At 39.1% G+C, this 23,853-nt stretch overlaps 1 protein-coding gene across 1 annotated transcript in view; it reads left to right on the plus strand.

Moving 5' to 3' along the window:
* Window positions 1-23,853, plus strand: part of KLHL2 (kelch like family member 2) — a 97,498-nt gene that overhangs the window by 24,737 nt on the left and 48,908 nt on the right. Inside the window, exons 3-4 of the mRNA XM_072773835.1 lie at window positions 330-436; window positions 8,551-8,672. Coding sequence (XP_072629936.1) covers window positions 330-436; window positions 8,551-8,672 — 229 coding nt within the window. The remainder of the gene's footprint in view (window positions 1-329; window positions 437-8,550; window positions 8,673-23,853) is intronic.

A 23,853-nucleotide genomic window follows, 5' to 3' on the forward strand; every position in this document is an offset into this window, starting at 1 on the left:
GTGCCCCAGAGGATGGCAGTTTTAATTTTTTTTTTTTTTTTTTTTATGATAGTCAGAGAGAGAGAGAGACAGAGAGAGACAGAGAGAGAAGCAGGCTCCATGCACCGGGAGCCCGACGTGGGATTCGATCCCGGGTCTCTAGGATCGAGCCCTGGGCCAAAGGCAGGCACCAAACCGCTGCACCACCCAGGGATCCCAGGATGGCAGTTTTAAAAGTTAGCCTCAACTTCGGAGGAGTGGGCTTTCACTGTAAGCTTTTTGCAAAGGACGTTCGATACATTGTTTATTGGTATCATTAAATTGTTTTTCTCTCTCTGCTTTGTAAACAGTCAGAATTTGCTGTGTGACGTCACAATTGTGGCCGAAGACATGGAAATCTCTGCACATAGAGTGGTGCTGGCTGCCTGTAGTCCTTACTTTCATGCCATGTTTACAGGTATGAAATGTCTTAGTTATGAGTGTTTTTAAAATATATACAGATCTGGGCTTTTCTTCCCACATTTTGTTTTCTTATTAACATTTTACTGTTAGGAAATTAAGTATCATAATGGAAGTAAGTGCTCTTCCTTTGTTTCGAATTCTTTTTCCTCATTGTTTTCCGTTTTTATAATCATGTTGTGTGTATGTGTACATTACGTTCACATAGTCACGATTTTATTCTCAGTTTTCCCCTTTATATTTATATTTACATATATTGGCTTAGTTTCCTTTCCTGCTATTTATAACAACTTTTGGCACTTTATTATTTTGGCAAAAGAAAAGTGTTTTTACTGTTTCCATTTTTAAAAATGCTTTTCACATATTCATGTATTCTTTATGAATAAAGAGATGTTTATTTAATATCCTTTGACTTAGATATATATATATAAAAATAGGGTGAACACTTAGGTAACTGTAAAAATACATAGAATGATTTCAGTACTTCTGGGGAAAAAGTAGTTTATGCCCGTAACACTTAAAGTCCTTAACCTCATTCTTCTTTTCTTTTTTTTTTTAAAGATTTTATTTATTTTAGAGCTAGAGAAAGAGAGTGAGCGCACGAGCAGGAGGAGGAGTAGAGGCAGGGGGAGGAGTAGCCTCCTCCCTGAGCAGGTGCCTGACGTGGGGCTTGACCCCACGTCTCAGATCATGGCCTGAGCTGAAGTCAGACATGTAACTGACTGAGCCATCTAGGTTCTCCCTTAACCTCATTCTTAAAAAAAAAAAAAAAAAAAAAAAAAAATTTAAACATGTATTGCATTTAAATAAGAAATGAAGTTGTTATATGTTCCAACAGTGAGCTTATAATCTTAAGAACATTGATAGGACAAACAAAATACTTCTAAATACAAATGTAGTTATATAAAAAAGCACAAATACAAAGCTATTCATACTTTAGAAGTCATGACGTATTTCTTGTGCCTAAGATTTTGCTCAGATACTTCAAGGAATACAGAACAGTGTAAGCGTGCTTCCTGCCCCAGTAATGATATGCACACTTTAAATATGTAGTAGCATATGGACGATGTGGGTGCCCAAAGCATTGATGCTGCTGGTAAAGGCTGTGATGGGCAGCCCTGAGAGAAGGGGATCTGACATTTCCTGAAACCTGATGGGATTAAAGGCTTCACACAGATGAAGAGAAGTGCAGCAGGCCATGTAAGGAGGATGAGCTTAGTGTTTTAGTAGAGGGGTGCCTGGAGGCCCCTCACTATTCAGCCTGTTGCAGCCTTGCTGGTCCTGAACGGAGTTAAATAATCAAGAACATGGGAAGGATAGCAGCAGAGGGCTCTGAGCCAAGTTGGGAGGGTGCCTTTAGCTGCGGCCGATTTGAAAAGTCGATACTGATGAAATGGGACTAGTCAAATTTTTATGTCCTAGGATTCGTTTCAGTCTCATGGTTCAGGTCTTATTTATTTCTCCTGGACAGTTTTCTCAACAGAGTCTCTAGGCTTGTGAGAGGAGGGTTTGAGCTGGAATGTGTTGGCCTAATTTAGGAAGTCCCTAGTGGAGTGCTGTCCCCTGTAAGTGGCATTCTCTCACATGACACTGCGGTTGCTACCTCCTTGTTAGAAACTGTGGGAAACTCATGTCATCACTTTATGCTTCAGTTTCTCTGTCTGGAGAAGAGGGATGATTGTATTACTCACTTCCTAGGATTTTGGTAAAAATTAAATTAGATCATACGTGTGAATTTCCTAGCATTTTACTTGGCACATAGAAAATACAGAATTTTTGGCAGTAATTATGGTTGTTTTTATTATTTTAATTGAAGAATAGCAGACACACAGTGTTACATTAGTTTTAGGTATACAACATGGTGATTCAGCATTTCTGAATATTCCCTATGCTGTGACTTTTAGCCCTGTAACTTATTCATTCACTAACTAGAAGCCTGTATCCTCGACTTCCCTTCACCCATTTTGCCCATCCTGCCACTCTATCTGCTGTGGTAACATGTTCTCTGTGTTTATGGGTCTGTTTCTGCTTCTTTTGTGTTTTTGATTCCATATATAAGTACAATCTTATGGTATATGCCTTTGTCTGTCTGACTTATTTCACTAGCATGGTATACTCTAGGTCCATCTATGATGGCTCAGATGCTGATCTCATTCATTTTTTTATAGTTGAATAATATTTTTTATATGTACCAAATTCTTATTTTTTCCATTCATCTCTTGATGGCCATTTGGGTTGCTTTCATATCTTGGCTATTATAAATAATGCTGTAAAAAACATAAAGGTAGATATATATTTTTCTAATTAATGTTTTTGATTTTATTGGGTAAATCCAAAATATATAAAGGACTTCTACAACTCAACACTAAAAAAAAACAAATAATTCTTTTTTCTTTTTTTTAAAGATTTTATTTATTTATTCATGAGAGACACAGAGAGAGGCAGAGACACAGGCAGAGGGAGAAGCAGACTCTTCACAGGGAGCCCGATGTGGGACTTGATCCCGGGACTCCAGGATCATGCCCTGGGCTGAAGGTGGCACTAAACCGCTGAGCCACCCGAGCTGCCCAAAACCAAATAATTCAATTAAAAAATGGACAGGGGGGATCCCTGGGTGGCGCAGCGGTTTGGCGCCTGCCTTTGGCCCAGGGCGCGATCCTGGAGACCTGGGATCGGATCCCACGTCGGGCTCCCGGTGCATGGAGCCTGCTTCTCCCTCTGCCTGTGTCTCTGCCTCTCTCTCTCTCTCTCTCTCTCTGACTATCATAAGTAAATAAAAATTAAAAAAAAAAAAAAAATGGACAGGGGACCTAAAGGGACATTTTTCCAAAGAAGACCAGTGATGGCCAATAAACACATGAAATGTGATGGCCAGTAAACACGTGAAATTGTACTCAACATCATTAATCATCAAGGAAATGCAAATCACACCTGTCCACGTGGCTGGAATCAAAAAGACAAGAAATAACAAGTGTTGGCAAAGATGTAGGAAAAAAAAAAAAAGACCTTTTGTGCACTGCCGATGGGAATGTAATTTGGTGTAGCCACTGTGGAAACCAGTATGGAAGTCCCTCAAAAAGTTACAAATAAGCATACCATATGATCCATCATTTTTCTTATACTTGAAATTTCTAAATGTCTTTATATTCTACAAGAGTAGAATACTGAGGAAGCCTTAGACTATTTTTTTGATGACTGTTTTATTTTTCACAGAGTTACAGAAATATAGTGGTGAACTTAAAACTGCAACAGCAAGGTTAGTTTCCTTTCCCTTCAAAAGGTGGCACTTAGAGTCTTCACTTTCCTTGAGCCTTAGATATCTAGAAACATGAATGTTGGATAGAGATGGTACATCTTGTTACACCTTTTCTTTCTTTTCTGTTTACTTTGTGATCTAAACCACATTTCATTTGCACTTCTTTTTTTTTTGTGGTCTGACAGTTCCCAACTCTTCATGTTTTAGCTGATACCCAATTTATGAATATGAAGGCTTTGCTTAATGATGGTAATGAGAGTCCCTGAAGATATTCTGATTCTATAAATATTCCTAGTTGTATCTCAGTTAACTGGTAGGTGGGTACTTGCAGTCCTACCTGTTTCTGACTGAGGATATACCTTCTATATGTAGTCAAATTTCAGACTGTGATATATGAAGGTAGATGCAAAATAAGGATACTATTAATTTCTGATATATATATAAAATGAATACCTCAATTGTGGTTTTTTTCACGTTTTTGAGACATATTTTACATAATATAAAATTTACCCATTTCAGGTGTAGTGGTCGGTGACTTCTAGTAAATGTACTGAGTGGTAAATCAATTTTGGAACATTTTTATTCCCACATGAATGATCTTGAAGTTCATCCATGTCATAATCTGCATCATGAATTTGTTCTTTTTTATTGCTAGATAGATACAATTCTATGGATATACCATATCTTGATTGTCCATTCACCAGTTGATGAACATTGGGTTTTTTCCAACTTTTAGCTATTAGGAATAGTGCTGCTGTAAATATCCATGAACAGTTGGTTGTGTGGACATTTATTTTCATTTCTCATGGGAGTAGATATGTACGAGTGGAATTGCTGGGTCCTATGGTAAATTTCTGTTTGACCTAAAAAGGATTGCCATGCTGTTTTCTAAAGTGCACCATTTTACATTCCTACCACTAATGTATGAGGGTTCCTTCCCATTTCTCCACATCCTTGTCAACACGTTACTTTTTTTAACTTGTTGTCATTCTGATGGGTGTAAAATAGCATCTCTTGTAGTTTTAATTTGCACTTCCCTAATGACTGATGAAGTTTAGCATCTTTTCATATGCTTATTAGGCTTGACTTTTATGGTTCTGTAGCAATAGGTGCTATTCACCTTTCTGGCAATCTTTGAAACCACTGAGTAGTACATCATTTGTCAGGTAAGGAAGATTAGGAGATTTGGTCTAGGGGTTTAGTGTACATACTTTTTTTTTATGATTTGCTAGAATATGAGTCCATTATTTCTTTCTCTGGTCTTCTTTTTTTTGATCTGAAGCTCTGTTAAACTTTAGTATAAAAAATATAGTGAGGCCAACCAGTAGACCTTTCCATGCTTGCATTGCATCATACATTATGTATATTTATTTTCTCCTGCTTAGTGGATAATCAGAAGTATTTGCAGTGGCATAGGGCATTACCCTACTCTTCTTTTGTTTTCCTGTGACTCACCTATTAAGAAGTGGGGAATATGCAGATGTTCTTTTTTGGCTCTTGTTTTTAATTTCCCATAAATTGTAGGGGAATTTTTCATTCAGATTTTGTCACTTAAAAAAAGAATTCTGTTACTCATCGTAATTCCAAGTATTTGGGTAGAGAAGGGAGGTGAAAAGTAATTCTGTGATATATTCACAGGTTTTTACTCTGTGAAGTATGGGCCTATTTAGAGCAAGGCCAGGTGGTTTAACTGTTACTTGAGAAAGTGTATGTCAGATTGGGTTCTTATGTTTTAAATTACTTGTTACAAATGCGATGTTTAAAATGCTTTTTTCTCTTACAAATACATTTGAGGCTTATTTAGTGCCTCAGGCTAAAATATCTATCTGATATCTAGCGGGAGATACTGAATTTTTAGTTTTACTCCTTTGTTTTGTGCTTTTTGATGATTTCTTTGTCATACTGAACATGATTCGGTAAGTTGGAATACGAAACAGTAGACCATCATTTCACTCATCAAAGTGCTTTCACTTTCACTCATCAAAGAATATTTATTGAGCATGTTTTTTGTGGTAGGCATTATCAGGGCTTTAGAGATGAACAAGACAGATAAGTCCCTGTTCTCATGATTCTCCTTGGAAGAAGAGGAGAGGGTAGAGAGTAAATGCAAAGAAACAGTAATTTCTGATATTGCTAACTGCTGTGAAGAAAATGAAATAGGGTCTTGTGCATAAAGAGCCTAAGTTACGCTGTTGTAGGCTGCACATGACAGAAACCCCCTGGTTTAAATGGTAAGGACATGTATTCTCTCGTAACTGGGACGTCGGCTGGACACCAGGCATAGTCAGATCTGCAGCTTGAGAATTTCCTCAGGGATCCCACTTCCTTCTGTGTCTCTGTCCTTCCGTTGGCAGTGAAAATGTTATCCCGAGGTCGCTTCCCCTTGTGAATGCCAGATGTCTATTAGAGTGGACCCAACATCTCAAGGAAGGACAGGGAGGGAGTGCTATTTCTTTTTTTCTCCCTTTGAGGGTCTAGTAAACCTTTTCTAGAAGTGAGTCAAACTTGACCAAAACTGGCGGAGGAATGCAGCTACCATGTTTGCCTCAGATTAGTAATAGAGTTGAGGAGTTACGTGCCATGACCATCACAGACGGTGCTGGCAGGGGCATCCAGGTCAGCTTGCCAAAATGAAAATACCGGTATGTCAGTAGCTTCTTTGTAACCCAGAACTAATGACAGACAAAAGGACGATAATGACTAGATCACACGTGAACTTGAAGAGTAATGGAATAAAATTTATTTACTAAATGTAACTGTAGGGATGCCTGGGTGGCTCAGCGGTAGAGCATCTGCCTTCAGCTCAGGACACGGTCCCTGAATTCCGGGATCGAGTCCCACATCGGGCTCCTGCAGGGAGTCTGCTTCTCCTCCCTCTGCCTATGTCTCTGCCTCTCTCTCTGTTTCTCTTATAAATAAATAAAATCTTAAAAACCTGTAATAGTAAAAGGTGCTTGGCATAGGACTAATTTTTCAGTCATATATGTATAAATTAAAGTCTAAGCTAGGTCACGGCTGGGTCCTGAGAGGTGAGTTCACTTCTGGAGAGCTCAGTACCTGGCTTTATCCATGTGTGGCCTCAGGCCCTGCAGGGCTTTACGCATCACTGGAGCCCTACAGATGAATTAGCTGTGGCCTCTGTCTACAGTCCAAGTGGGAATTACCAGTGTCTTCACTTTTGACACAAAAGAGCTTCCAGATGATGCAAATCCCATCTGTGTACAAGATCCAGAGAGAGTAGGATAGGGACATGTGTTGTATTGTAGATGAAGAACTACATATTGTATTTCTCAACCCTTCTTTTTCCCTCCCTTTTTTTAGAGGGAAAAAAATGTGCTGAGGCAGCAGACACGTAATCCAGGCCCTTGTCTTCCTACCGTATAGGCCTGTATACCTTTCTCTCATTACCTGTCTCCCTTGCCTCCTGGTCCCGGGGGATGGCCCCTCCTCACCTTCCCCGGGAAGTGGCCGGATACTTTTGAGATACTTTAGCTCTTAGGAGAACAGCTCCTTTCTGAGAGCATGTCAGAGCTGATCTCCAGGGAAGCATGCAGTTAAATGTCCATCGCTGTTATTATTTCTGTCCTCCCAGGGTTTGTGTTTACCGAGGAATTTTGTGTAATTAGGATTCCCGTAGGCTTTTGTAATAGCTTATGGTCACAGACAGTGTACCATGGCTAAAAAAGAAGTGAACTTTCAAGAAATCCTGAGGCTGTTCTGTTGTTTTTCCAACAGGAGATGCTGGATTAAGGTGAAGGTGAGCGGGGGCAGCATGGTTTTGCTGCTGCTGCTTTTATCTTTGAAACCTAATGGCACCAGAGCTTTTCCGTAGGCATCTCAGAGCACTCGACATCACTCGTAGACTGTCCTCGTCCTTTTACGTTGAAGTTTTCTTTCCCCGCCGTTCGGTGGTTTATGTCTCCCAATGTCTTGGGTCTTTTTATATTTATTGTCCGTGTGTGTGTGCTCACACCTGCTGCCTGCTTTCTCTCCCTGAGCTCCCCTCTCTTTTCTGCTTCCCTGTTTCCACAAGAGGGGATCTTATTTATGGTCCTTGCACGTTCAGTTAGCTCGATGAGCAAGGGAGTGAGGAGGGTCCTACAGCACTTTCTAGCAGTCAGTGACGTAGCAGAGTGTCTGGCTTCAGTAAGAAGTGCTGGTGTGGAAGGGATCTACCGTTTGTGGATGAAGTTACCGCAGATGACAAACAGGAACAGAACTTGGGCTAGAAGAGCCCTGTAATAAGCCCTTGTCCTTGACTAACCCTTTTATGATCCCTCTTGTCTTGCGTTCCCTCACCACCTTCTGTAGTTTATGTTCTGGTTGTTTCCTGCATGAGGGTGGTGCTGTCTCGGAGGACAGAGCCTCTGTGTCCAGCGTAGGCCACTCATGCCCGTGGCAGGCACTGCTGTGCTTGTGGGGTGAACGCTGCTAACCAAGTGAGTCCTCCTTAGCAAGTGCTCATTGCTGTTAGCCCGAGGGGGTAACATTGTGACTCTTCTAGTCATGAGTAGAAAGCCAAAAAGAAAAGCTGCTCAAAAGCATGGACCAAAAAACCCAAACTGCTCAAAAGCATGGACGGCGTCAGATGCTGAACCAACAGTGCCACAGGTGCTAGAGTTGGGCACATGGCAAGCTCACTGCTGAGATGTGATTTCCAGGTACAGGTGACTAACAAAAGTACATTTCGTCATTTGCTCATCATTAGCTTCCAGGGGGAGGTGATGGGATGCTTTAGGCCTGCAAAAAGCGACTGATTGTGTTGCCTACAAAATACAGTGAGTGGCAAGAAAATGGCATTGGTGTCTTCACAACAGTGTCTTGCTGTAGCGTCACTCTTCTCCTTCGTGTTTTAGGTGAGATGAGTGAGAGCCGAGCAAAGAGAGTTCGCATAAAAGAGGTAGATGGCTGGACCCTGAGGATGTTAATTGATTATGTTTACACTGCGGAAATTCAGGTTACAGAAGAAAATGTACAGGTAAGAGTCAACCCCTCATATCGTGTAGCTGCTTATACATGCCAGGTTTTAAATCACAAGAGCATCCCCACACCATAGTATACCTTCTGTACCAAAGTAATGGAATTCATTGTTAAAACTGAATTTCTAAGGGACGTTTGGAACGATGACATCTTTTTAATGATGTTTCTGATTTCAAAATCTTCTATAGTCTCAGTGTTCCAGTCTTTCAGTTCTCTGAATGATGCTTGCTTGTTTGTGAAGACGCTGTCATATTCGTTTGTAACTACTGATTGATGCTGCCCACCTTTCTCTGTTCGTGAGGTTAAAATCTACAAAGGATGTTTTTGACTATCAACAGTCTTTACTTTTTTTTTTATAATTGCAACATCTTTTTTTTTTTTTAATTTTATTTATTTATTTATTTATTTATGATAGTCACACAGAGAGAGAGAGAGAGGCAGAGACACAGGCAGAGGGAGAAGCAGGCTCCATGCACCAGGAGCCCGACGTGGGATTCGATCCCGGGTCTCCAAGATCGCGCCCTGGGCCAAAGGCAGGCGCCAAACCGCTGCGCCACCCAGGGATCCCTGCAACATCTTTTATAAGTGATTCTAGAATTTAGCTAAAACTTAACATTGCGTTTTCTTAACTTTCTATAAAGAACAGATGTTTTATGTATATAAATGATATAAATGAGTAATACAGATGTATATAGTGTAGAAAGGGTAAGTGCCTCTTTTAAACTGCCCTTCCTTTCTCATGCTCCCCAACCCACACACGTTGATCTACTCTCCTTCCCCAGAGGGTAGCTTTTGCTATCTGCTTGGTGTGAATCTTTTCAGACCATTTTCTATCCAGTTTTATCTACCCATTCACTCACACCTATGCACATGAAACCTGTTTCACACCTATGCTCACACCTATGCACAATTTTCCTGACATAAGTGTATTTTTACTCTACCTGTTATTCTGAAACTTGCTTTTTTTCACTGTACAAAGTATCTTTTTTTTTTTTTTTTTAAGATTTTATTTATTTATTCATGAGAGACACAGAGAGAGAGAGGCAGAGACACAGGCAGAGGGAGAAGCAGGCTCCCTGCAGGGAGCCCGATGTGGGACTCAATCCCAGGACCCCGGGGGTCACTCCCTGAGCCAAAGGCTCACACCACTGAGCTACCCAGGCGTCCCTGTACATAGTATCTTGTAGTTCTTTACACGTCAATACATGTGGACCCAGCTCCTTCTTTTGAATGGCATGCCATATATTAATCAGCATATGTGATTTTTCCACCTTTATAAAGTAGTGCAGTGAATACACATTTTTATATTTATATCCCAAACTTCGTGGAATAGATTTTTCAGATGTAATTGGTGGATCAAAGGGTACAAGCATATTTTAATTTTTGATTGGTATGCCAAATTGCCATCTGCAAGTTTATATTTATTTATACTCCTTCCAACCAGGTAAACTGTGTTTTGAGGATAACAAAAAGAATTAGGACTAACTTCTTAAGAAATAATCTCTGAATTCTACTTGCTCAAATAGGAAAATGTGGGCTTCATCTTTTGTCCCTTATAATTAGTTGAAATATGATACAAACTTTTTGGATTCGGAGACTGAAATCTTTGGACTTTAACTTGTTAAGACATGCTGTTGTTAAATCTGAAATATTGGCAGTGGTGAAGCCTTCTGGTGATCTTTCCCAAGTGGCCTCATTTGCCTTTGTTTGGAAATTCAGTTCATGAGGTAAGGCATTTGAAACAACCTTGGTTGATACTAAAGTTGTGTATAAAGGTGTGAATCAACTGCTATGTGGACTTTTTTTTTTAATCTGTAGGAAAGTGTTTGGTACATGTCATGAGGTAACAGTACCAACATGTCATCACAATCTGATTTTTTTCTCTGTGGTTATGCTTGTTGCTGGATTTCGGGGTATTGTTGCCAACAAGACATTGTCTTGGTTTTTCTTTTTGCTCCTTTTTAAAAATTCATTTGAATTCATGGTGCTCATTGTGCCCTGTATCTGACCTTCAGCGAATGAATTGCTGATTGTCATAATATGTGACATGGAGGAAATTTGCAAAAGATGATTTAGGCCTAAGAGAGTCGACTGTGTGAATTCAGCTCTGAATGCTGTTTGTAGTAGTTCTTGCGATGGAGATGTTGGCCTATGAGGAACTGGGAAAACGCCTCTCATGTTTCTTTTAATAACTATCACGTTCCAGTCCTGAAATATTAGTCATCACAGCCTTTCAGAAAACCTCTTGCCATGCTGATTTGCCTTTTGTGTATATGTTCAGCTCCTACAGGAATACATTCAAAGAGTTGTATTTGGCAGACTTACTAAATGCTTAATATATATATATATTTTTTTGGGGAGGGGGGAGATGGGGAAAGAGAGCATGGGGTACCTTGGTATGCATAGCCTTATTTATATTCCATTGAAAAAAATTACTTATTTTAGAAAAGGCAATTTGCAAATAAAGTTGATTAAAATAAGTTGCCTTTTCCGTGGCAAGTGTCTTTCGGTGAAATACAAAATAAGAGTTTACCTATCAAGTTACACCAAACTGCTCTCTCTCCTGTTTATTTTTGTCTGTGTACACTGTTAGATCTTTCTTGTAAGTGCTGTTCAACTTAGGGGAAGGAGTGGTATGGTGGGGATTTTTGGTGTTCTTGTTAATGTTAAACTAAAATTGTAAATGGCCCCAACTGGGGCCCTGCTCGGAGTAGTCCTGTTTTTTTTTTTTTTTTTTTAATATTTTTTAAATTTTATTTATTTATGATAGTCACAGAGAGAGACAGAGAGAGAGAGGCAGAGACATAGGCAGAGGGAGAAGCAGGCTCCATGCAGGGAGCCTGACATGAGATTCGATCCCGGGTCTCCAGGATCGTGCCCTGGGCCAAAGGCAGGCGCTAAACCGCTGCGCCACCCAGGGATCCCGAGACCCTGCTCGGAGTAGTCCTGTTTTGAGAAAATTGACAGTGGGGATAGAACTTTCTGAAATTCAAGTTTGTTGTTGTAGGTATATTTTCTTATAAACATAGAATCAAATCTTTGGTCAGGTATCCTCTCTTTTATGGAGTTTCTGTTTAGTAATAAAAAATAAAATACAATTTTAGGATAGAAAGTAACTTAGTGCTTTAGTTTGGATCGCATGTTTTGATGTAGAATCATGGTGCTGTGGAATGTTGCGGTCCAGCCATCATAGTCAGTGGGTGTCCCTGATTCCTAGTTTAGGGCCCTTTCTGTGATGCCGTATAGTCTCCTATTTACACAAATTAAAAAATATATATACCGACTGTTTGAAGTGAAGGTGGTTAACTTTGAGTCAGAATAAGGGAATGAATTTATTTGAAGAATTAACTCCAAAAAAGAAATGTTATTGTGTTATATATGGAAAATAGGACTTTAATTCTTGACTTTTTGGAGTTTCCCAGATTTTTTATTTTGCTATTGCTGTTTTTTTTTTTTGTTTTGTTTAGATTTTTAAACTTTGGTTTTTTTTTTTTTTGTTTTTTTTTTAAACTTTGGTTTTGAATTTAGATATTTGCTTTTATTTATGGCAAGATTAGGGAATAGTTTGAGCCAAATGAATTTGTTTGTGTTTTTAAAGGAGAAATAAAAGGAGAATATATATCTTGCCACGATCATGCTTTTAATTGAACTTTTTTGTTGTTGCTATTGAGTAATTTAAACTTAACTTGTTCCTTGAGTTTCCAGTCAAATTTTATAAACATTATATATCTGGGAACAGAGAAAATACAGTCAAAGGTTATTAAAAAGTAGTTTTTAAAATTTGGAGGCATCATGGGGCTCCTAAGTGATTTAGTCGGTTAAGCATCCAACTCTTGATTTTGGCTCCGGTCATGATCTTGGGGTTGTGAGATCAAATCCCACATCGGGCTCTGTACCTGGTGTGGAGCCTGCTTAAGATTCTCTCTCTCTCTCTGTCTGTCTCCCTCCCTCCCTCCCTCCCTCTCCACCACCTGTTTACTTGCTCTCTTTTAGAACACACACACACACACACACACACACACACAAACAAGAACTGTTTAAATTTGGGGGCATCATGGATTCTTTTGAGAATGATGAAAAACTGTGGACCCTTTCCCAAGTAAAGTGCACATAGCCATTTATGCACAGTTTTATATACACTTTAGAGAATTCATATGCTTTGTCTCTCCCCTTCATTCTCCTGCTGTTAAGAATACTAAGCTGTGTGTGTATGTATGTATGTGTGTGTGTGTATGAAGGGTTTTTACATGAGTTTATTTTCAGTTGTGTGCTAGGCATTTTACATATGTTTCATTTGATAGTCATCACCTTATTAGATAGGTATTACTACATTTTGCAATTAAGGAAGCTCAAGAAGGTTAAGTAATTAGTTCAGTATCACACAGCAGCTGTTAAGTTGTCATTAACTAGTGTTGCTTAAAAAGAGAGTTCATAAATTTGAAAATAAAAATACCTTTATAACTAAAACTACTTTTTTCATTACCTAATATTATTGGAGGTTTAACTCTTCTTCATTTGATGTGTTGATCAACATTTTTGGAGAATCCTAAAGCAACTTGAATTTTTTAAAAACATTTACCCCATTGCTAAATTTATGGTTTGTTACATACATTTTGACTTCTCAGCTTTTGGGTATTTGTTTTGGCTTGCCAAAAGTAGCTAAGAGTTTTTTTCACCTGATGTAAGTGTGAAAAACGAAGGTGAGGATGTTAGTAGACAGTGCCAATGTAAGTAAATACTCTTATTCCCAAATTAATATTATGAATGTTTATCTACAAGTTCTGTCTGTAAGAACTTGTATCATTTCAGAAGAATTTAAGAAGCATCGGATAATTGTGAATGGATAGATTTTAAACAGTTTAGAAAATTTATATGTTGCATAAATTGAAATGTTTTCAGATAGAAAATCTCATCCTTTTAGAAAAGGAACAGAATTTAAATGAGAATTTTTCAAGAAACAGTTAAAATTAATTTTTGTCAATAAACACACCAGTGTGCCACACAATCACAGCACAGTAGAAAATTCAACATAGTGTGTCCATTTTGTTGGTGGTGTAGGGGAGGTTATTTTTTGTTTGTTTCAGACTGGAAGTGCGAACAGTATATTGAACAACGTTTTACCAGTGAGGTGTTCCTAAAAGAAGATAGTAGAGGTAGGGGCATCCACAGACCTGTTGACATGGTTGACCACTTAATCAACAGAAACCATCAAAAAAATAATACATGTATACCCCAAATATTTTATTGTAACCTACAACATGCAACTGCACAATTTATGCCAGTCTTTTGTTGTAAAACAAGTATGGTTAGCTCCTTGGAGAGCCATCTGCTTTTTTGCACGTATGACATCATAATGGTGGGTCAACTGTAATCTTCTAGTTTTTAAAAAAGTGCAGCAAGAATTGAGACACTTGAAATCTCAGTGCAAAGTCATCTTTGAATTATACAATTTCCCCTTCCTTTCCCCTACATGTAATTTAAGAAAATTTTTTTTTTTTTTTTTTTGCCATAACACATTGGTCAAGTCATTCTAAAGCAATGAACTTAGTTTTCATAGCAACAGCTTTCTTTTTACAGTTACATCTCATTGGATTACATATGTTTATTTGAATTACATAATTTCAGAAACAAGTGCAAGTGTCATAAACAGATTTGAAATGTTACGAGTTGGCAAAATGCAACTCAGCTGGAGGGGCAGAAGTGTGCAAGCATGTTGGAGAGGACAAAGGGCATGGGACACTTAGGTGAGAGGTCAAGGAGGTTGGTAAACCAATGCTTTTGCTGTGTGTATTCCTGCATTGTGTAGATAGACACTAAATGCGATTTCTGTTAGATGGATATTTATTTTAAAATGGGTATGGAAGATACTCTGTCGTTAAGCAAACTGATGGAGTATCTGCTAAGTCTTTAGTCCTGCACTAGGTGTGATGCTATAAAAAATGAACAAGGAGCAAAGCATAGTAAATAGAGTATAGACGTCGGCTTTGCTAATTGCAATACCATGTGACTTTGTCCAAAGTCCTCAACTTCTCTGAGCTTTGTTTTTTTGTCTGAAATAGGGGTTGAATTCTGTTGTTCTTATATAAGAGCTTGTGAAACATCACTCATTGGATAACTGGCCTTTGTAGAGGTGAGACATGCTGGGACCTCACTAAAAGCATCATAGGGATTGAGGCTTGGGGCCAAGAATAGGGGCACCTCTCTGGGAGAGCAAGCACTTAAGTTTTTTTTTTTTTTTTTTTTTTTTTTAGATTGAGGGCAGCCTGTAATCCAAATGAAAGTTCTCAGGGATGAGTGACAAATTCAGGTCTGAATGAGGTGCTGCAAGAGGCATGGCAGCAAGAAGTCTCATGGTGGTGGCCGTAGGAGTGTAGTGCCTGCTGTTAGGCAGTGTCTCTGATCCAGGGAGGGTGGCCCAGAGTGAACAGTGAATCAGGTCTACAGCCCCAAGCTCGCTTGGCTGAAAGAGACTTGATAAACTCTAGGCAATTGCAATACCATAGCTATAAAGTTGGGATTATGGAGAAAATATATTCCTGTTAGGAAACGGGATGGCCAACCCAGGATCTGGGGCATGCTCAGTCCTGTAGGGCTTTAGGGTTCACAGTGCATGAGGATGCTTGGGGAAGCCAACCACATTTAAGCAAGCAAGATTAATGACAGACTAGAAGTACTGGTTGGGCACCTAATAAACTTCACAGTCTTGGTCAGGATTAGTTTAGGACTGAATTGGACTGAACTTGAAGATCTAAGGCTTTTAACATCTTCAGCTAGATGAGGATAGATCATGTAAGGATTGATAACTATTTCTTGGCTTCTTGGGTGCCTGGGTGCCTCAGGTCATGGTCTCAGGGTCCTGGGATCGAGTCCCACGTCGGGCTCCCTGTTCAGTGGGGAGTCTGCTTCTCCCTCTGTGCCTCCCCCTGCTTGTGTTCTCTCTCTTTCTCTCTCAAATAAATAAAATCTTAAAAAGAAAAAAATTCATTGCTTCTTTATACATGGCTTGCTCTTTCCTTTTCTTCTTCTAAGATATTGAGCTTTCCCATTTTTCCATTGCCGGCCAGTGTTGATCCTTATGAATTCCAGTTTTCAGTAGTAGTTCATTAAAAATTTATGGGGCATCCATTTTATGCCAGGCAGTGTTCTTCCATGTAATATCAACTAAGACAGACAAGGGCTTTGTTCTAAGAGCCTTTATAGCTTCTTACTTTACAGGGTAATAGGTGTTTCTGGTGACTATATATATGTATAGGTTATCCACTGGGCATCATTCCCAGGACCTAGGTCTCTAAGTAATAGATTCCTAATCAGAGGATTATTTGGTGAGCATGAAATCATAGAGAATGGAGATTACTTCAAGTGGATTAAGGAGGGCTTTAATGAACTATCATTTTACTACAAAACACATCTCTAGTAACCAGGAGATAGATTGAGTACCATCAGATCCATTGCCTCTCCCGTGCATGGTATCCAAGAAAACTGACAAATAATTTCTCTTCAGATAACCCATTTCTGAATATTTTATTATCCAGTAGTTGTCTTTTCCACCTCTAAGCATGCTTAGATGCTGTAAGGAACTCTACCAGCCATAATAGCTTATTGAGGCCAGGATTTCTTAGAGGGTAGGGCCCCAGTATTTTGAATGCTCATCTGTCTCCATATAGAGATTAAATAAAAGGAATGATTTTGGACTTAATGTTAAAAATGATTTCTTCTGACAGAGGCTCTAACTATACACTTGGTTATGCTTTTTTAAATTTATTTTTTATTTTTTTATGCTTTTTTTTTAAAAAAAAGATTTTATTTATTTATTCATGAGAGACGCAGAGGGAGAAGCAAGCTTCCTGTAGGGAACCCGATCCAGGACTTGATCCCAGGACCTGGGATCAAGCCCTGAGCCAAAGGCAGAGGCTCAACCACTGAGCCACCCAAGTGTCCCTTGGTTATGCTTTAACTGTAATTACAGTCACATTCCAGGTCTGTCCTCTGGTTATTTTGATTGAATGACCACTTTCCATTCTTAGCCACACAACTAGAAGTTGCCCAATGTACCAAAGGAGTTGAGGAGAAGGCTTATCTTCAGAGTGAGCAAAAATGTCTACTGAGAAGCTTTCTAGATGTTTTTGGTTTAAATAAAATCATTTTTTTTTTATAATTTTATTTTAAATTGAGTAGTAATGATAGGCACGCAGTGTGAGAGAGAGAGAGGCAGAGACACAGGCAGAGGGAGAAGCAGGCTCCATGCACCGGGAGCCCGACGTGGGATTCGATCCCGGGTCTCCAGGATCGCGCCCTGGGCCAAAGGCAGGCGCCAAACCGCTGCGCCACCCAGGGATCCCCTCAAATCTTGAATTTTACCATTGACTTCAAGAATGGCGTTGAGTAAGACATTAATCTTTCTGGTTTTTATTAATTATAAATAAAGCTAATAATGCTTTGACACCTCACAGAAATGCTGTGATATATAAAATTATACCAGTTAAAGCTTATAAAAATATTGAAGTGGTTTATAATTGTTGAGCAGAAATAAAAAGTGGGGTATCAACAAAAAGTCTTGTGACCACAAGGAAGAAGAACCACAAAGAGGAAGATTGTTTGGGATTATTGGGTAAAAAAAAGAAAAAATGGCTCAGTAACCTTTCCCTCATTTTTTATATTCTGCACTGGATATATTTTTGTGACCAAAAAAATAAAAATATTGATTTGCTGTAGATTTCTCTCCATACAACAAGACTTGTATATTTGGGTTAGTCCGTGGAGACAGTACTCTGGGGTGATTGCAGTACCAATAACACCCTTTTCCATTGGTTTGACATGTAACTCAAGAAAAGGTGATATTTTTCCTATCAGAGTTTATGGAAGCCTTATTATTTTTCCACTCATGTTCTGTTTCTTTTATGAGATAGAAAGTAAGTTCTTTATGATTAAAAGGGTTTGGCAGATGGTGTGCTTAAAGCACAAGCCAAGACTTTAAAAAAAAATACTTAAAAATGTGTTGAATCAAACTTTCAGTGGTTGTTTATGGGATAGCACTGGGAAATCCTGTCATTGAAGTGAATTTATCTGACAGTCTAATGCCCAGAAAACTGTTAACCTGATATTTTATCACTTTACCAGAATAGTGATAATTTTAGTTATTTTCCAAATTCACAAAATGATGAATTTCTTTTATGTTAGTAATTACTATAAAATTTTAAATTATTTACAATTGAGTTTTGGTATTAATTGCATTTTATTGTATTTAAGTATTGTATCATATTGTATTTTAAATCCTCATAATTTTAATCAAAATACTTGACCAACTAGAACATGACTGTTCTCCAGTCATGCCATTTAAATTATATTTTATTCTCAATAAGTTGAAAGTATAGAAAAAGTGAAAGCTTATTATTTAAAATTTAGCATGGAAGAAGCCATTGAAGGTCAGCTAGTTTGAGAAAAATCTGGAAGGTTGATCATAAGAACATGTAAAACTAGATGGACATCGAACTTGAAGTTTTTCAAGTTTTTATTTACAGGAAAGCTAGGTACTCAGGAAATATTAATAACTAAGGTACTTGTGGCTTTAAATTATTAAAATATATAATCTTTTTAAAATTTTAATTTAATGTTTTATTCCAGGGAGAGAGGGAGGGAGAGTGAGCTGGGGAGGAGCAGAGGGAGAGGGACACGCAGACTGCACTGAGCATGGAGCCCGATGCAGGACTCAGGACCCTGACTGAGATCGTGACCTAGGCCGGGATGCTTAACCCACTGAGCCACCCACATGATGACTTTTATGATTTATCATTATAAAATATATAGTCTTTGAAAGATGTCCATGGTTGAGTCATTTTGTGGTTTGTATTTTAATTAGCTTCATGTGGTATATAAGAGGAATTTATCTTGATGAGCAAAAAATGACTCCATCTTGATTATGACCTACCATCTTACAGCAGTGTCCTAATTTGAGCAGAGAAAGGTTAGATAAAAATCAAAGTCCTTTCAGGTGGATTTTTTTCATCTTTGATCTGTGCCTCATATTGTTGAAGTGTGGACCTATGTGGGGCATAGCACATCTGTGTCCGTGTTCAGGGTCCCTCTCTCCAAACCAGTTTAGATGATGAGAGCCCTAGAGTTGTTGAATTTTCTGTGGTTCTGTCATATTTGGTTTGAAATAAGCCAAAAGTTTTATAAATCCTAGCATTATTGACATGGAGCTTTAAAAAATATTATTACCTTTTGGATCTCGATGTCTTAATTCCATTGTCAGGTCAGTAAAATTAATGTGCTTTTCATCATCTAGTTTAAGTGTACATGTGTTCTTTCCCCAGGTTATAGAACTTATGAAAACTTCATTTTTTGGTGAAAATAGAATATAGCTGTATCACTAAGATGTATTCAAAAGCTATTGTTTTAAATTAATTTTGTGAATACTAGTATGGAAATTTGGTCATGTAAATATATTTGACATACATTTATTTTCTTATTTAGGGTTCTACTAGATAGGATTATTATTTTCCATTTAAAAAATTTGTTCATAATGTATACATGCCTTCCACTGACTGCTGGTTAATCTTAGTGTGGAACCAAAAGACTCATTTTTTAAATTTTTTCCCCTGGTGGGCTGTTGTTTACATACCATGGATCTTAACTGCTCAGTTTGCTAAGTTTCAACAAATGCATACACCCATGAACCCACACCCTAATCAGGATACTGAGCATTTATAACCTCAAGCCTTTTTCCAATCCCTTACCTCTGATTCCAGGCAACCTCTGATATGATTTCTGTTATAACAGATTAGTTTTGCCTGTTATTGAACTTTATATAAGTAGAATCATACAGGATGTATTTTTTTGAGGCTGATGTCTTTGGCATAACGGAACATTTGTGAGATTTATCTGTGTTGTTACATGTTCCAGGAGTTAGTTCCTTTTTATAAATGCCGAGTATTGTATTTGTATGGATTTATTGCAATTTAGCATGATGGTGGATATGTTTGTATGTATGTATTTATTTATTTTTTAAATTTTATTTATTCATGAGAGACACAGAGAGAGAGAGAGAGAGAGAGGGAGAGGCAGAGGGAGAAGCAGGCTCCATGCAGGGAGCCTGATGTGGGACTTGATCCTGGGTTTCCAGGATCACACCCTGGGCTGAAGGCAGGCGCTAAACCGCTGCGCCACCGAGGGATCCCGATGGATATGTATTTAAAGTTTTGGACTGTTATGAATAAGACTTACTCACTTTGATAGAAAATGTTGAGACACATTTACTCTATAATTAAGGTCTAGTTGGGGTCAGGGAGAGGCTAATCAGTAAGATGGATAAAGTTATTTAATTGCCTATTAGCAGACAGTGTTAGAAGGTGAGAATATAAAATCACGCAACAGAAAAAGAGTTGTCTAAGAAGTAAGCGTATTATGTATGTGAGTGTTGATGTGTGTGTGCGCCTGCACACGAGTGTGGGCATGCGCAGGTGTCTGTGTTTTGATTTAGCATTGTATTTGTGAAAACAACAAAAAAAAATCTTTAAAAAGTATTAGCAGTCTCTGGTCTTGAGAAAATTCCACTGGAATGCACTTGGTAATCGGCGGGGTTAGGGAGGATCTAAACAGTAACCCCCTCTCTAGTTATTCATGGCATTCTGAGGTTGTGGAAGGGAAGAACCCTGGAGAATAGGGGGGGAGGGGTACAGGGAAAATTTTGACCTCTAGTGGAGTGAAATGCATGATTGAGTCAAGAGACTAGTAAACATTTTTTTTTTTTTTGAGGTGATTTTAGAGAGGAAGCACTAAAGGAGAGGAAGTTAAAGTGGATTAATGCTGATAAATAATAGCAGAAAGAGAATAAAATACTCATTTTGGAGGAAGGGGCTGCCTACCTTCCATGTTCTGGTCAATTTGCTAAGTGCTGATATATAGTTTTTTACAACATCCTGGACAGAGAGTTGTTGTTGTTGTTGTTTTAAAGATTTTATTTATTTATGAGAGACAGAGAGATTGAGAGAAAGAGGCAGCAACACAGGCAGAGGGGGAAGCAGGCTCCATGCAGGGACCCCGACACGGGACTCGATCCCGGGACTCCAGGATCACACCCTGGGCCGAAGGCGGGCGCTAAACCGCTGAGCCACCCGGAGATCCCCAGAGAGTTGTTTTTTGTTTGTTTTTGTTTGTTTGTTTTACAATTTAGGGAATTGCAGCTCAGGGAGGTTAAGCGATTTCTGGGGTCACACAGTTAATACGGCACATGTCCAAGCATTCAAGCCCAGAGTTGTCACTCTTGAGAAGCGAGAACTCTCTATGAACACTCTATGGTGTCTGTTCTCCATTCTTTTCATATGAACTCCCATTCTGCCCCTGAGGCTTTATAGGAATTCAGAGGCAGATTGGGGATTAAAAATCTATAGCTCTCAAATCCTCAGGTGCCTCTGGACTTTAGACTCTGAGATCCAAAGACCACTTTGAATGGCAGGAGTGCCGGGGTGCTGGAAATCACACATGCCCCTACTAAATGTAAGCACTACCTGTTAGAATCCAAGCTCTAGGATGGCTGGTATATTTATCCATTTTGTTCACTGTCGCATCCCTACAACCTAGACTAGTGATTGGACCCTAGACTAGATACTCAATAAATATTTGTTAAGTGAATAATGGCATGTTTGATGAATAGTCGCTGTTTGATGAATAGAAGCTGAGCCAGACAGGAGGTCCTGTGAGAACAAGAGGGAGGGAGCCTGGAAACAAGCAGTGTGTGTTTTCTGGGCTGGGATGCAGGGACAGGATTTCAGCCTCTGGGAGAACTGGTCCACACAGTAAAGTTAAGGCCAAATTACTGATGCCCACTAGGGAAGGATCCTGGTTAGAGGCAGGTGGGCTGGAGCTGGGTCTGGGGGACAAAAAACATCAAAGTGCCCAAGGTCGTGTTAGCAGTGACATCAAATTGACCAGGTTGAGCTGCTTATGGTTGGAGCCGAGCTGTTCTCTCTGATTAGAAATCGGATTGGATCCAGATCCAGTGCTGCCAGCTGTAGAACGACAGATGCAGGGGCAGGGAGCCAAGCTGTCGTTTTCAAGACCCGTGTACCACTTTCTTTACTTACGTCCATTATGTGGTAGAAAAACTAAATCGTGTGGAAATGTTCAGTTGTTTGTTTTTTCCTGTCTCTGTCAACATTGTTTTACCGACCCGGTTTCCTTGAGATCAAAGGAACTTGACGTCCAGTAAGGCTTTCTAAACCACAGGCTGGAGCTAGCTCTGTGTCCATTTGATTTGGTAATATTGTATGTTATTGCAAATATTTGAGAAATGCTAGTTTTTTAAAACCCTTATTAGTCTTCATTATCATTGCTTATACTATTTCATCATGTGAATTTGACACAATTCACCTAATTGTGGCCATATTGCTAAATCTGCAGTTGTTTCTGTTTTTCCCCCCCTACTTTTATAAATAATCCTGAAGTAAAAATTCATGGATATAGCCTGTTCTAGCTCTTGCACTATTTTCTCAGAGTAGATTTTCAGGAACATACTTCTATCATCAAAGACTTTTGATGTTGGTAGCTCTTGATGAATATCGCCTATTTCCTTCCTAAGAGAGTTGACTAGTTTACAATGAAGGCAAAAACGTGATAGCGGCCAAGGCTTACTGTCCCTTGGCCTGAATATAGGTGGTTGGAAATATCAATAATCATAAAATGCTGTCTCCTTATTTTATTTAATAGCTACTATGGTGTCAAATATATTTCCCATCTTCACATACTATGTTCTTTTCCAAAGTGTCCCCGATTATATCTTTTACTTTGGGAATGCTTGATCAAAAAAGGAAGCAACCTTATGCTTGTTGTAAAGGATGTGGCATGGATCATCATCTCGTGAGGGAGAAGGGAAATCTGACATTCTGTTGTCATGGGGTTGAACATTCTATTCAATCCAAGAAGAAATGCCTTGAATTAGAGCCAGTGTGCTCCTCTACCATGTGCCAGACACTGTGTGGAGTGGTGGACCAAATCAGTGCTTTCAACAACTCTACAACGCGTTGTTATACATTTGAGCCACTGTTGAATAACTTAAGAGATTTTAGAGAAAACGTAGGTTTAAAAGAATGGGAAAAGATCAGTGAAAAGGAGAGGAGAGGAGGGGTGGTTTTCAGCCTGTGGGAAAGCCACATAGCTCACATAGTTCTTTTTTTTTTTTTTTTTAAAGATTTTTATTTATTTATTCATGAGAGACACAGAGAGGCAGAGACATAGGCAGAGGGAGCCCGATGCGGGACTCGATCCCAGGACCCCGGGGTCCCGCCCTGAGCTGAAGGTAGATGCTTGACCACTGAGCCATCCAGGCATCCCCACATAGTTCCTCTTTCTGTACTCCTTTTGCTTTTTTGCTTCATTTATTGTATCATTGGAAATGACCTCAATTACAGATGTATTCTGCTTAAGAGTCAGCCTCTCTTAAAACTTTAAGTATCTCTGGACAGGATTTGTCCTGGAAGGTGATGCATTATTAACCATTAGTATGAATTAATTTTGACTGTGCTGCTAGTAGCTATCCCGAGGGATGGAGCTTGGGTTGGGGGGGGTGTTGGGAGGAGGAGGGAGGTGAGGTAAATATATTTAGAGGATGAAACACTTAGCAATCAGGAGAGGCAGATCTGTGTGGAGAATCATAGCTGGGTGCACAGAATAGAGGCTGGCTTCTGGTGACTGACCTTTAGGGTTTTGAGATACAGAAGTGTGAATGAGGTTGCAGGATGCCAAGGGCAAAACACTTCCTATTTCAAAACCCTGCACCCAGCGGGGCCTACATCTCAGAAAGAGGAAGGAAGCTTCATCCCCCTCTCCTGCACCCAGTGCCCTGTAAGGTCACAGCAGTCAAGTAGTAATATTATATTCATTGATACTGTGGTTCGTAACTATTTTTTAATACAGTTTCTATGACTAAATGAGTATCAAGAAGCCAATTGAAAATAAAAAAAAACTTGTGGAATAGGACTTATTTATAATTTGGAGACTAAATGCAGATTTTAGAAGGTGTATAGTACTGAAAGTTGTACAAAAGCTTTTTAGTTTGATGCAATCCCCTTGTCTGTTATTTCTTTGGTTGCCTGTATCTTTGTGGTCCAAATGTCCAAAAAGCCATTGGAGCATGGTCGGGGGGCTTACCGCCTATGTTTCCTTCTAATAGTTTTATGGTTTCA

Source organism: Canis lupus, chromosome 13, assembly GCF_048164855.1.
Source record: "Canis lupus baileyi chromosome 13, mCanLup2.hap1, whole genome shotgun sequence".
NCBI classification, from domain to species: Eukaryota; Metazoa; Chordata; class Mammalia; order Carnivora; family Canidae; genus Canis; species Canis lupus.